At 38.7% G+C, this 21,612-nt stretch overlaps 1 protein-coding gene across 1 annotated transcript in view; it reads left to right on the forward strand.

Annotated features, from left to right (window-relative positions):
- The first annotated feature begins 2,692 nt into the window (after nucleotides 1–2,692).
- apoba (apolipoprotein Ba) overlaps nucleotides 2,693–21,612 on the forward strand; it is a 48,291-nt gene continuing 29,371 nt past the window's right edge. Inside the window, exons 1-12 of the mRNA XM_069886412.1 lie at nucleotides 2,693–2,902; nucleotides 3,335–3,373; nucleotides 3,844–3,959; nucleotides 6,631–6,776; nucleotides 10,913–11,069; nucleotides 12,177–12,332; nucleotides 12,446–12,567; nucleotides 13,828–13,913; nucleotides 16,929–17,154; nucleotides 18,783–19,010; nucleotides 19,275–19,392; nucleotides 19,488–19,634. Of these exons, the coding sequence (XP_069742513.1) occupies nucleotides 2,845–2,902; nucleotides 3,335–3,373; nucleotides 3,844–3,959; nucleotides 6,631–6,776; nucleotides 10,913–11,069; nucleotides 12,177–12,332; nucleotides 12,446–12,567; nucleotides 13,828–13,913; nucleotides 16,929–17,154; nucleotides 18,783–19,010; nucleotides 19,275–19,392; nucleotides 19,488–19,634 (1,599 nt within the window). The 5' untranslated portion in view covers nucleotides 2,693–2,844. The remainder of the gene's footprint in view (nucleotides 2,903–3,334; nucleotides 3,374–3,843; nucleotides 3,960–6,630; nucleotides 6,777–10,912; nucleotides 11,070–12,176; nucleotides 12,333–12,445; nucleotides 12,568–13,827; nucleotides 13,914–16,928; nucleotides 17,155–18,782; nucleotides 19,011–19,274; nucleotides 19,393–19,487; nucleotides 19,635–21,612) is intronic.

Genomic DNA, 21,612 nt, shown 5'->3' on the forward strand with positions numbered 1-21,612 from the left:
GTCCATTAGGTTAAAAAAAATCATTAAAAAGGAGCTCATAATTCTGATGGATGTATATATAATCTAGTGGAAAATGCTTCCCTTCCTCTTGCTATTCTCTCTTTTCCATGCTGTAACACTCTTAAATTGTATTTGATTTTCTATGACTCAATCAATCTCTCCTTCAGGTGCTCAGAAATTATTTTTTTTTAAACTTTTCATTTCTTCCATTTTCTTAAAAAGACAAGATAGTGGACCATCATGGATGGTTTGTCATGCTTCCCAAACACCAATTGTACAAAGACAACAGCCTCATCCACCTTTAATGTTTGTCCTCCATCATGCCCTGCCACAGTTGTTTTTACTCATTTATCATATGGTTAGGGAACCTTCTGGTGACTGGTGCAGCTTCCAAGGATCCATCCTTTACACCTTGATTTTTTTTGCTAATCTACCCATTGACCTTCAGCAACACCATCCAAAAACACCAGCCAGATTCCTTCGTATCCAAACTATGCCTACTCTACCCGGCCACAGCTCTTTCCAGTTTCTACTGCTACAGATTTTTCATGCTGCTTTTCCCACATCCAGTAATAGATGAGCAGGCATCTTGTATACACAAATATTGGGAGATGTGAAACCATCATCTCTGATCTTCATCAAGTTTTTACTTTCCTGGCCATTGTCCTGTGGCTGAATTTGATTGCTCTCAGAATTAAGATATTATTTATTTATGACTAGAATAAGAAATTTCTTCACCCAGAATAATAAATAAAAAAAGTGCAATTCTGTATCACAGAAAGTAGAGGAAGCTAAGTTGCCGAATATATTTTAGAAGAAGGTAGATTTTTAATCACTAAAGCCATCAAGGAGTTTGAAGGAGAGAATAAAAATGTTATTGAGATAGATATCAGCCATGATTGTGTAGAATGATAGAGCAGAGTCAAAAGGTAGAATCTTGATCCTTTTTTTTAATCTTTGTTGCATTGTTGGTCCGAAGCTAAACTTTTTAGCTTTATATTTGCTCCATCACCAGTATCATTCACACCATCTCCTGAAGATTGCCTTTCTCGTTTTATTTGCTGCTGAAGTTTTCATTCCTTCGAGTACTCTCATCATAAATAATCCTGTGCCCATGACTTACCAATTAACTGAAAGGTGAACATGGTCTCTCTCTCTCCACAAATGCTACCTGATTTGCTGAGTACTTCCAACAGGTTCTGTTTCTATTCCAGTGCCCTCCTGTCAAACTTGTTTTTGCCCGAACTTGGCAATTTTGAATGGACTGTAATAAATTTTGGGCCCATGTACCTTAATACTATACTCTAAATCAGAGGTCTCAAGCTTGCGGCCCGTGAGCCAACTGCAGCCCTTGGGACGATAGTTTGTGGCCCCGCCTTAATATGAAAGTTTGCGAGTTTGATATGATTGGCACTTTTCAGTGTTGTGTGCAAAGCTGAACGAACCTACCAATCACGGTGGGGTATATTGCTCTCGGGGGCGAAACATCGGCTGGGCTTATTGCCAACATAAGCATATTTGTGTGCATTTTCTATTTGTCATTATATGCACGCGGCACATGCGCAATTTCCGCGGTCGCTCCCGCTTCACGCACTTCGGCGTCCAGTCTGAACCCGGAAGTTGTTGCTCAGCGGGACAGAAAAAGAAGCGGAAAAGACACATCGGCTAAACACTGAAACTTCAATGCAACAGTGACACCATTTGAATCTGAATAATAATAATTACATTTCTCCAGTCAGCAACTATATGTGGTTTCTTCAGTCTTCTATATCTACTGTATTATTATTATTTTCATTTTATTTATTTATTACTGATTTTATTTTTTTCTTACGAATTGTTCATTTATTTATTTTTTCATCTTATTTTGTGTTAAAAAATAAAGACATTTGATAACATTGGAATGTTTTTGTAAGAGCTTTTCTTGTGGAAAACCTGATGCGGCCCAGCCTCACCCAGACTCTACCTCCAGCGGCCCCCGGGTAAATTGAGTTTGAGACCCCTGCTCTAAATAATGTTGCAAGTGGCATCCATAGGGATTCTAATAAACAGTGGATAAATTTTATCCACCACCAATACACATCAAAAGAGAACAAAATGCTTGCTTTGTTAATTATTTCCATTAATGTATCAATTTATTTTAAATAGCTTCAACACAGCGCTCCGTGATCAAAGATCACTGTCTCCAATATTTCCAGTAATATTAGTTTCATTTCAGATTCCAAGCGTCTAATTGTTAATCCAATGTAATATTCAGATGTATCACAATATGATCCAACGAGATCCATGGGGTTATCACTGAACCTTACTTCAAGCATCTCAGTCCAGGACCAGCTACGGGACGATTGCAAAACGACTAACTCCTCCCCAGCCCTGGGCGAATTTCACCCATATAAATTCGAGTCAGAGTGCGTTCATCGACTCTATCTCTGGTTAATATTATCTTGATGAACTGCTCAGGGTTTCGCTCTGAGTTTAATGATGTCATCGGAATCTGTCGATGTGATTCTTGTTCAACCCCATTTCAGCTTCTCTGCCTCGGCTTTCTGCAGTCATTAGTTCAGAATCAAACGCCTAATACTTTCTCCCCTTCTCTCCTAACCCACAATATTTACTATTAACGAGGCTTCAAGTCAGAGCTATAAAATTATCTTTGAAAAGCGTTCAGTTGTATTTGTCCCGAACGCGTGAGGAGCCAGATGTAACCTTTGGACCTCCCGATAACTTTTGCAACCGCAGTGAACTTCACAAACAGGTTGACCGACGACTATATAAATACTGAGCCAGGATACTGCGCGGTCACTTCGGCAGAAGATCACTCGAAGGAGGGAGCTTTGACAGCTCAGCATGGGCTGCGCCACCAAGCTCAGCCTGTTGCTGTTGATCAGTAGCTGGGCTTCTGCACGTAAGTTTCTAACAATTCAGGACCTATTACGTATGATTTGAATCGTCGCACCGCATTTTATATGCTGAGGAATCAAGTGTTGATTTATTTCATTTGCTGTTCCAGAGGAACTTTAAAATTAGACCTCCCTCGTTCATATTATTTGTTTGCTTCTAATTCGTTGCAACGAGAAGATACAGTTTGAGATGGTTTTTTTTTTAAAACAGACATTTATCTCAAGAAAACTAATTATAATATCTATTTTCAAGTCGTTGGGAAGTTTCCTTTACATTTGAGAAGTTTAACTTAACTATGCAAAAGAAACAAAACCCCAATATTGCATCAAAATTGTTGGATTACCTTGATGACTAAGGAAGTAATGATTCAAAGGACAATCACTGAATGTTTAATGTCGTCAGTAGTTCACACTAATCTGTCTCTACTCTCTACTAGAACATGGGGCCGAATTCAGAAAGAGCACGACGTGTTTAAGTAAGTGCATTCAACTGTATCGCTGTTAACTCCTGTCACTTGACTAATCTCCTTCAGTACATATTTTCAGACCGTCTTCATTTGCAAAGAGGAGAACAGCTCACATTTACTTAGCATCAATTAACACAAACATCTGGAATTCTATAATCTGTCGTGAAATTATAGAAATTGTCACTGAAGAGGTGGGGGGGGGGGGGGGGGCAACTGCAAGGTTTGTAGAACCTCATCCAATTTGGAAACCCAGTAACTCGAGAAGTCGTAGGTGATTTGTGAAAGTGAGGGCGATGGAGAAGCGGGCGGCTGGTGGAACAGCGCCGGCTGATGGGGGCTCGCAAGGTTGCAGCCGCTTGAGAATTGCGACGATGTCCCCACAAGCTTTTGAACCCACTGATTGTTGATGAGTCTTTTCAGGGGAGGTCGTTTTCTGCCACATGGGGACAGTAACGCAAACTTACTTTGTGCAAATGCAGAACAGTCCACCCGCTTCAAAAACCTGAAGACCTTCTTCTACAACTACGAAGCGGAGACCTCTAATGGAATAATCGGGACTGCCGACTCACGCTCCGGTGTCCAGATATTTTGCAGGGTAAGTTGGCATGTTCTGTGGGAGTTCTCGAAAAGTGTGCAAGTTCAGTACTTGAGCCATCTCCTCCTGGAGAAATGTAAAGGCCACCCCCGAAATCGAAATGCAGCCAGTTCTGGACATCTGAAATATCCAGGGGGGAAGCCAGAACGGCTCGCCGAGTCAGACTTGCTAATGTTATCCGATCGATGAGTCGTGGAGGTTTCTCTAGTTTCATTTCAGTTAAAAAAAAATCATGAATGAAGTTATTTTTTGAAACTAAAATGAATAATGAATACAGTTCACTTATTTCTCTACATTCATTGCAATATCCGTTCAGTGCGTTCTCTGACAACGCTTCGAGGCCAATGCACTTGTTCGAGGACAATAACAGGGGATCGAACCCCTTCGCTGTTCCATAGCAGCAGAACCTGAGTCTCTGGTCGTTGCCGGCAAAGCTTTTACAGTAGCTCCCCTGAGCATCACACCACCCTGTGCCCTGACCCACTGGAATATGCCACTCGGCAGCATTTTCATCCTGACCCTTCCCAGCACTGGAAGATCAACATGTTTCGGGCAGATCAAAGGGCGTCCTGAATTAAGTTCGAGATCTTCCAGCAGCCCTCGATGTTTGCTTCAGTGATGTAACCCAGAGTACGGAGATCTGTGTTACTTGCTTGTTTGGAGAAAAACTCAACAAGGAGCACTGCATCCCTTTGGAGACCTTTGAAACATTTTAAACCACAAAAATATACTTTATTCACAATAAACTGTTGACAAAAGGAAAACTGTTCAAAGTCTCTTCCCACTCAGTTTAGCATCCATACATTTCCATCACTTTACATTCATTTCTATTTACACTGTGGCATCTGGTCGTTACTCCCTGCTCTGTTATTTGAGGGCTTCCTCTCTGTCTCAGCCCTCAATATCCAGTAATGGAAGGACCCCAAGTGCCCTCACTTTGGCTGCAGCAAGCGTCAATGCGGCACTCAGCACGTACACCTGCAGCCTGGAATGTGCCAGTCAACTGCATTCGCTCACCCACATCTCCATGTGCTGAAAGACCAACAAGTTTTGGGCAGACCAAAGTGCATCTTTCACCACGTTGATAGTCTTACCTGCTTTGGATGTCTGACTCTGTGGGCATCCCCAGGAACGGATCTTAAATCAGCTCTGTCACGTTGTTGCTGGGGATGAACTGCAACAAGGACCCTTGCATCCTTCTCCACGCACTTAGCAAATCTGTAAAGAGGTGGGAAACTAATGAAGAGGAAATAGTATTTCTAGCTTTTTGTAACTTCCAATATATATTTTATTCAGCTATCCCCCAATACCTGTACCTTTCAGTTTTATAGCACTGAGTTCAATCCTGACATAAGATGCTGTTTGTGTGGAGTGTGCCCATTCTCCCTCAGACTGCCTGGGTTTTCTCTAGGTGTTAGGGATCCCCTCCCACATCCCCAAAAGTGTAGATTGGTAAATTAATTGGCCTTTATAAATTGCCCATGGTACTTAGATGAGTTGCAACATTTGGAGAGGGAGAAGTTCATGGGATTGTGGGGACAATTAAAATTGGAATTAACATAAGTAAAAATTGATCGATTTTTGAAGATCAGTGTGAAGGCAGCAGGTTGAAGGATCTGTTTCTATGCTGTTTCTCTCTGCAGCTCTATGCTTCTATAATGTGTACAGTAGTTATGATTGGATCATCTTTCTTTACATTTATTATACCATCAATCTGATACATTCTCTTACAATGTGCCAATGTCATTCATGTTTCCTGCTTGTGAAGAATTTGAAAGACTGGTGCACAAGACACAGATCAAATAAAGGCGACCAAACTCCATTCTTAGTAATGTAATGTTTATTGAATTAACTCTGGGTGTCATTAAAATATTCCACTTACTCAAAAGACTGTCTAAAGAGTTAAGTGCATGATTTTTTTTTAAAGTTAATTTCTTTAAACAGTGCAATTTTGGATGTTGATATCAACTTTCATGCACATTCTAATTTGCATACATTAAGCACATTATTTATGCTTAACAGAATAACATGCATTAACCACAGGTGATCTGAGTATTGAAAAGAACAGTGTTTTGCAAGTTCCTCTCTCCTGCTTGTGGAATATTTGACACATTGCTTAAGTATCACACAGACAATGACCATCAAAGTTTTATACCTCACCAAATGAAGTTAAAAGTTTTGGTGGCAAATGTAAATTTAAAAAAATAAAATATTAATAGCAAATTGATGATTTTTACATCTGTTTAAAATGTGCAGCCCTGCATTCTCCACTCTGCACAAAGTCGTCACCTTTATTTACCATTCATACCATGCTCACATGGTAAAGACGAGATAGCGTTTCTCCAGGACCATGGAGAATATTAATATAAATTTAGAATAGAAGTTAAAGACATTAAAATATTAAGACTTGTACAGTTGCAGTCCACGGTTCCCTATCCACATCTAGTCTGAGAAATTAGGAGTCTGATGGCTTTGGGAGGGGGGGGAGGGGAAACTGTTGCCCACTCTGGACGTAAGGGCCCGAGTGCTATGTAACCTCCTATGAGAAGAAACAATAAAATGTATCTGGATTTTGTATGACATTCCTAAACATATATGCAATATGTTAAGACCGCCAAATGAAGTAAAAAAAAAGATGAAACTGTTAGATTAACCTCCTTTTTGCTCACAGTTGGAAATTGAAGTACCTCAGTACTGTGACTACTCCATGCGGATAAATTCATGCACCCTGAAGGAAGTGCACAGCATCAGTGCTGAAGGCAAGCCAAGCTTTAGAATTTCCAAGGACAATGAAGAGTTCCAGCAAGCTATGTCCAGGTAAGAAACCCTAGCATTTATGGGCATTGGTGACTGTAATTTAGTGGGAATTCTTCTATGGGCTGCTGAGGTTTCAGAAGGTTTGTGCATGAGAGAAGACATTAATAATTGAAGTGAAGGTGACAGAGACAGTAGGTAGAAGGCTCTGTTCAACAGGACTTGGAAATTGTTTTAATTAAGCAATGTGCTTTTTTTCTGCAAATAGAAACTAGCTGGACACGAATGAGTTTCAGATATGTTTTGCTGAAATGTTTAAGCCATTTGAAATATATTCATCAATTAATGATATTGAAATAGTGGATGAAGAAAGCTTTTAATTTTCTTTTGATATGTAGATGTGGTGGACTAATTTATTCCACCATTTCTTGGAAATTGTGAATGCTATTGAGCTTACAACATCATTTGTAATATTTTTTAGGACATGCTGACTCCCAAATTTGTCCATTTTCAAGTACATAATCAATAGCATGAAGATAGCACATGCCCTAACAAGTTGAGAGCAGAGGCTGACCTGAAATTGCCCCTTAACTCTACGCTTCTCCACATACAGACCAATGCAATCAAGTTTTCTACTTGATTTGAAGATGAATCCTGGAGAGTGTGGGAGAACAACTCAGAATGAAGGGGATAATCTGGACCACATCCTTTTACTTCTATCTTAATCTTCCGTTAAATCTTTTTATTATGTTTTAAAGCACAAGATTTGGTCTTGAATTCTATGAAAGCTTCAGCAGTCACCATAGAATCTAAAACAGGCCCATTTGGGTCTGTAATGATCAGCTTCAAATAAGGTGTCTAAAATAGGCATGAGCAATCTCATTTATATAGGATAGAATTTGGCCACTATTTTCAGTAATACAAAGTGTTGCTAAGAATGCTCAGAAATGGCTTAAACTGATATCAATGTAGATATGGTTTAGCCATCCATGATCAAGGGATTGTGGTCTATGAACAGTGAGGTCCTGGGGCATTTCATCTGGACTTCTCAAAATGCAGTGATAGTCCTGGGAAATAAAAGAATAAATTAATGCTGAAATTGGGATTAAAATTTAAATTTAGACAAACAGCACAGTAACATTTTGGTCCATGAGTCGGTGTTACCCAATTTACACCCCTAGTATGTTTTGAACGGTGGGAGGAGACCAGGGCCCCTGCAGAAAACCCACACAGACACAGGGAGAACTTACAAACTCCTTACAGTATGGAATTCAAACTCCAATCCATTCTCGATCACTGGCGCTGTAAAGGCATTGTGCTTACTGCTACACCAATCGTTCCGCCCTTTAGAACAGTGGTTTCCATTTTTTTTCTTTTCACTCATATACCATTTTAAGTAATCCCTATGCCATAGGTGCTCTGTGATTAGTAAGGGATTACTTAAGGTGGTATGTGGGTGGGGAAAAAAGTTGAGAATCACTGCTCCACACCCAATTATTACTGAAATGTTTTGCTTGAGAAAAAATGTAATTGGCCCATTTCTTTTGGAGTACTTTCCAGATTGATGAACTAAAATTGCAAAATCAGCCTTCCACATTCATAATACCATAAGACGTAGGAGCATACCTGCAACCTAGGACCATCAAGTCTGCCCCGCCATTTAATTATGAGCAGATCCATTTTCACACTGAGCCACACTGCCTGGCCTTCTCCCCATAACCTTTGATGCCCTGGCTAATCATGATCTACTAATCTCTGCCATAAAATACACCTAATGACCTGGCCTCCACAATTGCCTGTGGCAACAAATTCTATAGAATTACCACCGTCTGGCTGAAGAAATTCTCCGCATCTCTGTTGTAAGCAAAAAATGCCATTCAATCCTGAAGTAGTGCCCTCTTGTCCTAGACTCTTCAACCATGGAAAACAACCTTTCTACATCTACTCTGTCCACAACTTTCAACATTTGAAATATTTCAATGAGATTCTACCCCCCCGCCCCACCACCATTCTCCTAAATTCCAATGAGTACATACCAAGAAGTGTCAAAGGCTCTTCATATGATAATTCTTTAATTGCCAGAATCATCCTTGTGAACCTCCTCTGAACCTGCTCCAACATCAGCACATTCTTTCTTAAATGAGGAGCATAAAACTGCTCACAAAATTTCATGTGAGGTCTCACCAGTGCCTTATAGAGCCTCAACATCACATCCCGCTCTTGTATTATATTCCTCTTGAAATGAATGCCAGCCTTCTATTTGCCTTCTTCACCACTGGCTCAACCTGCAAGTTTACCTTCAGGCTATCCTGCACCAAGTACCTTTTCAACTGGATATTTTCAATTTTCTTTCCATTTAAAAAATAGTTTGCACGTTTACTTTTTTTTCTGCCAAAGGGCATGATGGTACACTTTCCAACATTATATTTCATTTGCCAATTTTCTGGCCATTCTTTTAATCTAAGTACGTGGTTTTCAAACTGCCCCCCAAAACTCACGTTCTACTTTAAGCAATCCCTATGTCATAAGTGCGCTGTGATTAGTAAAGGATTACTTAAGGTGGTTTGTGACTTGGGGAGGGGTGGGGTGGAGAAGGTTGAGAACCAGTGCTCTAGACCCAATTGTTACTGAAATATTTTGCTTGAGAAAATGTCATTGGCTTTTGGAGTTTTTAAACCGTGCACATAGTAAGTCAATTAGGTACGATTAAAACAGTGGTTTTCAAACTTTTTCTTTCCATCTTAAGCAATCCCTTACTAATCACATAGCATTTATGGCATAGGGAATAATTAAAGTGGATTGTGAGTTTGGGGGGGGTGGCAGTTTGAAAACCATAGGTCCCTCTGCATTTTCCTCAGCATTACCTGTTCCTCCACCTACCTTTGTAGCATTTACAAACTTGGCCACAAAGCCATTCATTCCGTAATCCAAATCATTACTATGCAACATAAAAAGAAGTGGCTCCAATACTGACCTCTGTGGAACACCACTGGCAACCAATCAGAATATGATCCTTAGATTCCAACTCTCTGCTTTCTGCCAATCAGCCAATGCTCTACCCATGCTAGCATGTTTCCTGTTATACCATGGAGTCTTCATCTTATTGTCGCCTTATTTGCAGCACCTTGTCAAAGGCCTTTTGAGAATTTAAATACACAATGGCTAGTGCATCTTCTTAATCTTGCCTGCTTATCACTTTTTCAAGAAATTCCAATTAAGCAAGATTTTCCCTCATGGAAACCATGGAAGCCAAATCTTCTTGTATGCCTTCAAGTACTCCATAAACTCGCCCTTAACAATCGACTCCAACAACTTCCCAACCACTGATGTCAAGCTAACCAGACTATAATTTCCTTCCTGTTGCCTTCCTCCCTCCAGTGGGGTGACATTTGTGATTTTTTTTCCAACCCTCCAGGATCATACCAGAATCTGCTTATTCCCAAAATATCATTACCAATGTCTCCACAATATCTACTGTTATTCCTTTTTGAACCTGAAGGTGCAATTCATCTGGTCCTGGAGTCTTGTCCACCCTTAGACCATTCAACTTGTTGAACATCTTCTTCTTGTAATAGTAAATGCACTTAAGTTCTATCCCTGATACCCTTTCACATCTGGCACACTGCTAATGTCTTCCATAGTGAAGACAGATGCAAAATATTTATTTAGTTCCTCCGCCATCTCTTTGTCTCCAATTATACCTACTCTCATCTCTTTTGCTTTTTATGTACTTGCAGAAGCTTTATTTATCCCTTGATATTATTTGCTAGCCTACTTTCATATTTCATCTTTTTGCTCCTTGTGTGCTTTTTAGTTACCTGCAAGTTTTTAAAAACTTCCTAACCTCTATCTTCCTACTAATTTTTGCTTTTACATTGCCTTTGAATTCCCTTGTCAGCCACAGTTATGACAATTTTCCATTTGAATAGTTCCTTTTTTTTAGTATTTATTTCTTGCAGGTACTCCATCCATTACTGCTCTGCCGTCTTCCCTATTAGTGCCCCCCAGCAATCTACTTTGGACAGGTTCTCTCTCATGCAACTGAATTCCATTTACTCCCTGAAATATTGACACATCTGACTTTAGTTCATAATTAATATAGTATGGTATAGAGTGGGAGAATGTAGTATGGTCATGAAGAGGCAGCTGAATCTTTTAGTGCTTTAAATTTTCTGATTCTATGAACTGTTACTCAATAGATATGACTTGAAATTCACCACAACCCATGGACATATTGGTGTCACTCTATTCCCAAATAAAAATGAACCAACCAACATTCTCAACATCAAGAGAGGTATCATTTCTGCTCTTCTGGTACCAATGGAATCAAGGGAAGATGTACAATTGGTTGACATGGTAAGAATTATTTAAAGTAATTGATTACAATTTTCATGGTTCATTAAAATAATTCATTTCTTGAAGTTGATTCAGCATCAAGTTCATTCAATTATTTAAAAAAAACTGTTGAACTCAAAAGGATCATCCATCCACAGATACTGCTGGACCCATTGAATTCTTCCATTAGCTTGGTTTTATTTTGCTCCAGTTTCCAGTATCTGCAGTGCCTTCTGTCAAGATCTTACAATAAACTTATTGTATAACGTAATTTGGAAATATCCAACAATGTCATTAACCATCTCTAAAGTGAGGTGTTCAACCTGGGGCAAGAGCAACCATTCAACCATCAAATTTATTTTGACATTCACAGTGAACTCGGGTGATCACGTCCCTTGTCACATAATATCTTAATAAATACCATTATCTCTAATTTTAAGGTCACAATTAATCCATTATTGACTGTTGTTTGCAGAAAAATGTTCAAAGCTTCTACCACTCCTACATGCAAAATATTACCTCTCTTTATACCTTTAGGACATGGGATCAAACTTTTGCCTTTAATTAGCAAAACTGGTTACATGCAACAACAATTTACTTTTCTACCTTGAAGACTTCAAGTCTTAATCTTCTAGAATGCATAATTATTTACCTTACTTCATGTCTGCTTTTCAGATATCATAAGAACAAATCTTCACTGCATTACATCTAAACACAATCCATTTTAAAATATGATGCCCAGAAATTAACATAAAGACCAGATGTGGTCTCATCAGGATTTTGAAAATCTGCAGCAGGACTTCAAAACCAAACTATTGTCTTATGCTGTAAAGACCACAATATTTTATATATATATTTTTGTGCTTTTTTTTAATCCATCTGCTTAATTATTCTGAGTGCTTGAGCCCCCACTATTTTTCCCTATTTAAAAAAAATACTCTAGTCAATCCTTTATGATCAACTTCACATTTACTGCAGTTTAGTCCCTTTTCTATTTCTTTGTTGCTAACAATGAATTTGTTTTATCAGCAAATTGAATATGTAAATTTAAATACTGCTATTGAAGAAATTAAAAATCAATAAAAATATTAAATATGATTAAAAGTCATTTTTCTTTTTGTGAACCAGACAACTGTGTATGGTAACTGCACCAGCAAGATCACTGTGAACCACAGAGCAAACAATCTTGCTACTCACATTACAATTGGAAGGGACCTTGCTCAATGTAACAAATTCACACCTGTCATGGACCACACTAGTCCTTTGGCAATGGTTTCAAGAATGGTAAGGAAAAAGTTTAAAGTATTGATGTTCTGGTAATGGAGATTTGTATTGCAATTTAAAGAGGTCTTTTTAATTGTAATAATATAATGCAATAATTAATTCTGCACCTGCAGCCATCAATTACATCATTGCTTCTGTCTAGCAAACAATCTTGCAGCTACTCCCTTGATGTCAAGAAGCATGTAAAAGAGGCCGTTTGCAATGAAGAACACCTTTTCTTGCCAGGTTCTCACAAGTATGTTGTTTCTCTAAAATATGGCACTGATTTATTGCATGCATATTCCTAGCTTGTTAAAATATATTTTAATCCATAAAAATATCTGCTGCTCCATCAATTAAGATTATTGTTATTGAACATATTTGTGTTAATCTGTGATCATTTAAATTGTCTTGCTAGGCTGTTTAGGGTTGTCCTATTAGATTTGTTTCCACACAGCCAGTCAGTCCCTGTCATAGTGATATCATTGGAAAAGCTAATGGCTCTTGGAAAGTGCCATTTTTTAAATTCAAAATGCATAAAGGACTCTTTTTGAATTTTCCAACTGGTTTCTTCTTTCATCTGTAGAAAATCAATTCATTAGATACCCGGAATAAAGGTGCACAGTGCTGATCAGCCACAGAGGATAAGATAAATTAGAACAATAACACTGGCTCTTTGTCTAGCTGATTCTCTGCTTTCCTTACTGCTATTTTGCACAAGGGCCTCATCCTTTCTTCTGGTTCTTTTCCTTTTTACAAGCCAATTTGTCTACAAGCAGGTTGCTCTTCAAACTGTTTGTTCCATCCTTTGATTTTGCTGAACACCTTCACCTATCCAGTGTGTAGCATCTGGAGACCCCTCATTGCAAGCTCCCATGACATTATGGCAATAGCTCCCCTTGTCTCCTACAGTGACCAAGCAAGAAGGTCTCTGCCTATCCACTTTTTATGGCAGAAAATCCAGCCACATCAGCCAGCCAAATCCTGGACCAGGTTGTAAAACACTAACTCCCTCCACTGGAGAGTTCCTGTGCATCATATCTGCCCATCAACATGGCCTCTCCTCCTTTTAAAGACTGAGGAAGGGTTCTTGTCTATTTTATGGACCAATGTGCTCAAAAAACTTAACCTCTTCTCTGCTGTCCCTTACTCTAGATTGTCTTTTCCTTTTTGATTTAATGTGTACATTTGGCCTTTGCAGTTGAGCCCAATCAAAAGAATTATTTGGCAATGGAACAATTTCATACACTAATATGCCAGTTATATTTATTCTTACCATAAATCAGCCTAATCTTTCTGCTCAAAATAAATATAAAAACATAATGATTTAGTTTTATACCAAGTGGCAGTACTACTGCAGGGATTAAAGTAAATGGCTGAAAATGTTCACCCAACATTCACATCCCAAAGTCGTGTACTTTGATTTTTGCCTCCAGGACACTATATCATTTATGTTATTAGCAGAGTTATCAATTATAAAGTAAGAGATATAAAATCTTTTCTTTTTCTTTATTAGAAATAAATATGGATCTTCATCACTTGTAAAGCAGACACTTAAACTAGAAAGAGTCACTTCAACAAATAGCCAATACTTCGTTGTTGGTAAGAAACAACCTATATTTGTAGATTTTTTTTTATGGGGAATGTATAATAATGTTGTTAAGCATGTTCTTTTTTTCTGTTTTACTCCACAAAATCTTATCGAATAATAATGTAAAGAGATAAGCTTTTTGCTTTAACTTTTAAAAGTCTCTGAAGTATAGTTTGGTTTTCATTTTTGCAGATTTAGAACTTAAGATTTTTTTTATATAAACAAAAAATATTGGATTATTTTCTCTTTGGATTTCTGATTCAGAACCTTACCAACATTAGGAAAGCCCCACGTCCCCCCCCCCCCCAAAAAAAACGTTGAGATAAACAGATTATCATGGAATTAAGCACTCAAAACTACAATATAGAAATATTAAATGTTACAAATCATATTATTTATATTGAGGTCAGATGGGTTAGTTTAATTGACACTTTTTAACTGTTTTGACATGAATAGAGAACTGATATCTGGTAACCAGCATGCACATCGGAATCAGATAATAGTTTCAATGGGTGTTGAATGGCATAATTGCACCTTTGACCTAGTTGAGTGGCAAACTCATCAAGGTGTCAAGCCTCTTGATCGTGAATATCAGGAAATATATTGTAGTTAGGTCTTCAGCTGTAATCTGTAAAGCCCAAGGGAGAGGTGCCTATAAATATCCAGGCTTTTGGATGGCAAGAGTCTAACAATTCAGCACAAGCTTCTCTAAAATAGTCCTACAAATGACAGCAGCTCAGCAGCTTCTGTCTTGTGCCTCCTCGCATTGCTTTATCTCCCACCTAAACTCCATCTAATATAAAAAGGGCAAAAACAAATCAATCAAACATGGCAATTTTGGAGGAAACTTGAGTCAGAGGCAGATACAAGCCAGCTATGTCAGGGAGAGCAGGCCTTTGCAGCCTACAAAGTAAGATGGATGGCTGTGATGCTTCATTACCCAATGAGCTGAACACATTCTATTCCCACTTTGAGAAGGAGAATCCATCAGTGCCTACTAGAATCCATGCAAAGACTGAGACCCTGTGATGTCTGTCTCTGAGGCTGACATCAGAACATCATTCAAGAGGGTGAACTCTCGCATGGCGTCAGGCCCTGACAGCGTACCTGGCAGAGTACTGAGAATATGTGCCAACTAGCTAGCTGAAGTGTTCACAGGCATTTTCATTGCTGTAGTCAGAGGTTCCCACCTGCTTCAAAAGGGCATTAATCATCCTGGTGCCCAAGAAGAGTAGTGTGAGCTGCCTCAATGACTAATGCCCAGTAGCACTAACTTCTACTGTGATGAAATGCTTTGAGAGGCTGGTCATGGCCAAAATTAAAACGTACTTAAGCAAAGGTCTGGACCACTGCAATTTGCACATCATCATAATCACTCCACAGCAGATGCAATATTGGTGGCTCTCCACTCAGCTCTGGATCACCTTGATAAACAGCAACTCATACTTACAGCTTCTCTTCATAGACTCGTTATCGTGGATATTCCTCGAGATTGAGGAGGATGATCTTTGTTGGTATGGGCTCGCAAGTGGCTTAGGAGTCCAAACTTGGAAAGTGGCCCACTGAGTGAGTGCATGTATTTGTTTAACGTGTACTTGATGTTGCACTCCAAGAAGCACAAAATACTTTGCAAATTAGCCAACTAATTCCAATAGCGTGAAAACTGCAACAATTAGAGCTGATGGATTTGTAGCAGACTTCGTCTGCCTTCACAGCTGTTGAGTTCAGAGTAACTTTGTCCACCTGTTCCACTGTTGAGGACTTGGTTGGATTGTTCTTTATCAGGGACCTCACCAGTGGCCTTACCAGGAGCATAGCTTCAGACAGCATCGCTCTCAGGATCTCAGGACTACACAAGCTTCTCCACCAGGACAAGGTGGCAATCCACAGATACATCATAGACTAAAGTTCAACTTTCAACACCATTATTGTCTCAGTGATGGTGAAGAATCTCCAAACCCTGGCCTCTGCACCCTTCTCTGCAACCAGATCCTTGACTTACTCATCGGAAGACCATAGTCAGTACGAATTGGAAACAACTCCTCATTGACTATCAACACAGGTGCACCTCAAAGATGTATGCTTAGCCCACTGCTCTACACCCATGACTGCGTGGCTAGGCGCAATTCCAATGCTATTTAGAAATTTGCCGATGACACCACAGTTGTCGGCAGAATCACAAACGCAATGAGGAAGTGTACAGGAGGAAGATAGATCAACTTGTTGAGTGGTGTCACATCAACAACCTAGAGTTCAACATTAGCAAAACCAAGCAGATGATTGTGGACTTCAGGAGGAAGTCAGGAGAACATGATCCAGTCCTCATTGAGGACTCAGTAATGGAGAGGATCAAGGACTTCAAATTCCTGGGTGTCAGGATCTCTGAAGATTTGTCCTGGACCTTCCATGTTGATGAAATCACAAAGAAGGCTCGCCAGTGGCTACACTTTGTGACGAGCTTGAGGAGATTTGGTATGTCCCTGAAGATTTTCAAAAACTTCTACAGGTGTAATGTGAAGAGCATTCTGGCTGGTTGCATCATTGTCTGGTACTTTTTGTGCACTTTTTATTGCATAGAAGAGGGGTTGTATTTTAATGGAGGATTGATTAAATACAGTCTGATTTATAGCAACACCAGGCTGGTTTCCCAAGAGCTCGGATATCTCCCCTTGTTTGTCCAAGAAGTGCAGATCTCCTGCTTCTGTCACACTAGGAATATCCAAGTCTTTTGGCCTCTGGTCTGGCCCCATTCACTCGCCCCATTATGGCTACTTATCCTTATGGAATCTTGCCTTAAAAAAAATCAGAATTATGTCCAGTTCCTATTTGACTTTATTTAGCTGATATTGAATGTACAGCCTGTCCTTAAACAGTTGACATTTCCCCCTTCTACTAGAATAGTTAATACCCAACTGCCATTCCATAATGCCAATCATAGACTGAAATCATAGGAAATAAAATTATCATAATTTTGCATTTATTTCAGAGCAAAGACAGAGAATTCTTTAAAAAGAAATCTTTTACAGATGAATCAACAATCAAGAAAGATTTGACCTTGGAGCATGTTGATACTAGAGCAAAGAATGCAAATTCTGCATTGTCAGCACTGCAGAATCTGGCCAGCATCTCCAAGAATGGTCAGCCTCAACAAAGGGCTAACTTGTTCCAAATATTTGTGGCTGAATTGAGGAGGTTAGATGAAGATACTCTTCAAACAGCCCTATCAAATCTACTTCAAATCGAGAAACCCAGGTAATTGAATTTGATTGGCGTATGCCTCACTGCCCTGTTCCTTTGAGGATTTTGATGGAAGAGGAACATTAATTGTATGTTGACTTAATAGTTAACCTTAGCATAACTCTGAAACTTAATCTTAAATAATGGCCTGAATATATTCTCAGAATCAGAATTTATTGTCATGAACATATCACAAAATCCATTATTTTGCAAGTAAAGATCAAAGTAAGGCAGTGTTCATTCAGGAATCTGATGGCAGCGGGGAAGAAGCTGTCCTTGTGCTGCTGAGTGTTTGTACCTTTTTTCCCCCCAATGGCAGCAGAGGGAAGAGGACATGGCCTGGGTGGTGGAGTTCCTTGAGGATAGCGGATTCTTTCTTAAGACATAGCTTCTTGTGAATATCCTCGATGGAGTGAAAACTAGTACCTGTAATGCCTCTGGAATTTTCTTCTTGTCCTGGGCGTTGGAGCCTCCGTACCCGACAGTGATGCAACCAGTCAGAATGCTCTCCACAGTACACCTGTCAAAGTTTAGAGTCCTTAGTGATCAAACTCCTCATAAAATATAGTTGTTGATGGGCCTTCTTTGTGATTGCATCGACATGGAGGCTCCAGGAAAGATCCTCAGAGATGTTGACACCCAGGTATTAGAAGTTCTTGACCCTCTCCACTGATCCCTCGATGAGAACGGTTTCTGCCACTCCATTTAATAATTACCTGGCTATACCGTCTAAAGCGTCAAATTATAGTTATGGCTCTGCAGACACAACAGAGAGTTATGCTAAAGAGAGAGATGAATTGAACCTTCCTCTGAACCAGTGATTTCTCTATCATCATCTTGGTCCCACAGCACAACCTGTACCTCAAGATTCCCCAACAATTCTGGTGAGAAATCTGCAGTGTTCTTGTGCTGGGATCAATCTGCTGCAAGTGGACCAAACCTATTAATGCCAAGAGAATTAAGAAAACATGCAGAAGTGAGGGGATATAACATAATTTAATCTTATTTTATTCAACTGAGTTAGTTTATAAGTTTTAAATAATGACAATTCTGCAATCAGGCAGAGAGGGTGTAATGAGGTAATTTCTCGATCAATCAGACTTGTTGATGGTAATGAACTAAGATTAATTTTATGCATACTTCTACATAACGATCCTCTACTGCTGCACTTTTCCACTAGATATATTATATTTTTAACTGGGAGACATGTTTCTCTTTCCACCACTCTTTCAATGGATCCAATATTCTGAATAAATTGACTCTTCATCTGCACCTTCCTAATTCAAACTCATTGACACATAGGGCTCTTTTCAATAATAATTATACTTTAAAGGATGTCACATAATTTCAGTAGGTGTGGCCCATTCATTGTACTTGGAAGGCTAAACACTATACTGAGCCTTGCTGAGAGTTGGTTTATCTGAGGGAAACTTACTGTAACCCATTCCAACTTAGAATAGTTTTGCAATGTATGATTGACTACTTTTGGCAGAAGATCTGGGCCATTGCCCCAATAGTTGAGATTAGGAGGCCAAATATCTATTTGGTTCTGAACGTAACAACATATAATTTTCATAGAAGAAAATTATTTACTTGTTAATTTGGCAAATAATAATCTCAAATCTGTTCTTTCATTCTTAAAGGTACCTCACTTTTCAAGCACTTCTCCAATGTGGCACACCAGAGTGTTTTGGAACAATCTTAAAAATGCTGCAAAGTGAATTTTCCACTGAATGGATAGCAGATGCAGTTACCTATTCTGTGGGACTTATGGCTTCACCAACTGAAGACAAGATTCGGTTGATCCTTAACCTGGCAAAGGCTCGGGCAACACGGAGTATGTTTTACGCCCTAAGTCATACAGTGAGGAGGTAAGCATATTCTGTTGTGGTTTAAAAACACAGTTATCTAATGTAAACTTGGTTCTCCAGAAAAAGTACTATGTAATTTCACTGCTCAAACTATATTTATGTGATATTAAAATGGTAAATGCATTATTACCTCACAGCTTATCCTATGACTTTATTTTTAGTTTTGTCATTAAAAACAATGCTCAACCTTTGATGTTATGATATATAATTATAAATGGAGCTAATTTTTCATTTGAATTGTTAATCCTCTGATAATACTTTTAGATTTTACAATGAAAGGATGGACGTTGTTCCAGAACTAAAGGAAGTTGCGGATTACTTAATGTTCATAATTGGAAATGAGTGCTCGGGTAATGAAGACAAAGTCTATCTTGCTCTAAAGGTAACAGATATAGAATGTGACAAAACTAGAACATCTCAATATTTTTAAATGAATTGAATACAAGCATATTTGTGATCTTTATTTACATTCTGCAGGCACTGGGAAACATGGGACAAGCGATGGAGAATGCAAAACCAGAAATTATGGAGTCACTTTTAAGCTGTGTTAAAAGCAAGACAGCTTCCTCTTCTGTTCAGCAAGCTGCTGTTCAAGCCTTCAGGCAAATGGCCTTAACTGATGAGGTACTGACTCTTCCGAGTAGTGTGGAGATGTTAATACACTATTTTTATTGACAAGCCAATAGCATAGTCATATCAACATAAAACAAAAGTTAGAGAAAAAAATTTTTAAAATTCTTTTTGGGGAGTGCATCCATAGCTTGCGGAGTATGAAAACGACTTACAATTTTATAAAGCTGCTCATCTTGATTGCTCTTGATGAACTGCCTTCTTGAATATCCAGAGTCTGTGTGGTGAAGTTAATCCTCACTACTAATTAAGAGTTCCTGAACTTTGCTCCATTGGCAGGCATCATCAAGTCAACCTCTACCTGGTGAAGCCCTGTGTATTTCAGTGAGTTCATCCCCCATTCCATTAGCTATAGAATATAGGCCCAGCCTGCTTCAGCTCTCCAGGAATCAAACAAATAAACCATCACTGCAGTCTCTTTATCACAAGTATATACTTTCCTAGGTAGGGAAAGCAGACTTGGGCTGATATTTTGTGTGCGTCAAATTTTCTTAAACTGATAATCCTCCTAAAGAGCATCAGTGAAAGAAAAAAGAATTGTCGATGGTTTGGGTCTGGAAACTTTCTGGTAAAGGTTCTGACCAAAAACATCACAATTCTTCTACTCATCAAGGCTGCTCGATCCTCTGAATTCCTTCAGCAGAATATGCTACCATTTTTTTTGCATCGAAGTGAATGAACTCAATTATTTCTTTTTTGCGTATTTTATTCCATCTGCTATGTGCTTCCATTCACTCAACTGCCTATATCGCTCCAAAGGTTCTCTCCTCACAATCTTGAAAGCCAGTCATCAAGAAACTTGGACATATTACACACAATCTGATGATACAAATCATTGATGTAGATTATGAACAAATGGGATCCTATTACAAATCCCTACAGAACCACACCCATGATAACCTTCCAACCCAAAAATTTGTGATTAATTCCTACTCTTCTTTCTGTCCATTACTCAGTCCTTAACCATCAAAATATCTTACCTGAATGCATTCATTCTAATTCAATTTAATAATTCATTGACAGGCACGTTAATGAGGACATCCTACAAGTGGAAATATTTGACATCACAATCATCTATTCTGCTTGTTATAATCTCAAAAATCTCCAATGATTTCACAACATAATTTTCTTTTCATAAATTCATTTCAATCCTGTCCAATTCTGTTATTATTTTCCAGGACCCCTGTTGGCACACTCTTAATAATAAATTCAAGAACTTTTCCCTGATAAGATGTCAGGCTATCTGGTCTGTAGTACTGTGTGTTCTCTTTTTCTTTCCTTAAATAGTACTACCTTCCTGCCTATAGGACTCATTCCAGAATCCATGGAACTTTGGAAGTTGACGACAAGTATACCCTCTATCATAGCATCCTTTGAACTCCTTGGATGCAGTTTTTTTGGGTAATGGGACTTTAATTACCTTATAGTCCCATTAAATGCTCCATTACTGGTTAACTATTGTACTAATGTTAACTTATTTGAGCTCAAGACCTGTGAGCTGCCATTGTGTCTTTCCTTATTCATCACTATAATTTCTCTTGTTTTAGTCCATCAGAGATCCAAATTATCTTCATATAATCTTTTCCTTTTATATATCTATAAAAGGTCTTGAAGTCCATTTTCATGTTTTTCACCCACTTTTGCATCTTACTTTCTATTCTGAATGCACCAAATCCTCAAGCTTGATATTTATTATTGATCTAATTCCAACTGTTAACTTAATTGCCATAATAGAGCTACCATATCCACATAAACTATTTATTAATTCACTGATCTCACAAACCTTCCTTTACACATTGCATGATTTCACCTTCCAATCTATTGCTTCATATTTACATGAAAATTAAAGTCCTCCTCTATGATTATTGGACTATACATGACATCCACTTATACTTTGCATTTAAGCCATAGGGATGCAGCAACAATCACCACTGCTTACTGTCTTCTGCCATTTTTTAAAATCCACCCAGTT

Source organism: Narcine bancroftii, chromosome 6 (genome assembly GCF_036971445.1).
Source record: "Narcine bancroftii isolate sNarBan1 chromosome 6, sNarBan1.hap1, whole genome shotgun sequence".
NCBI classification, from domain to species: domain Eukaryota; kingdom Metazoa; phylum Chordata; class Chondrichthyes; order Torpediniformes; family Narcinidae; genus Narcine; species Narcine bancroftii.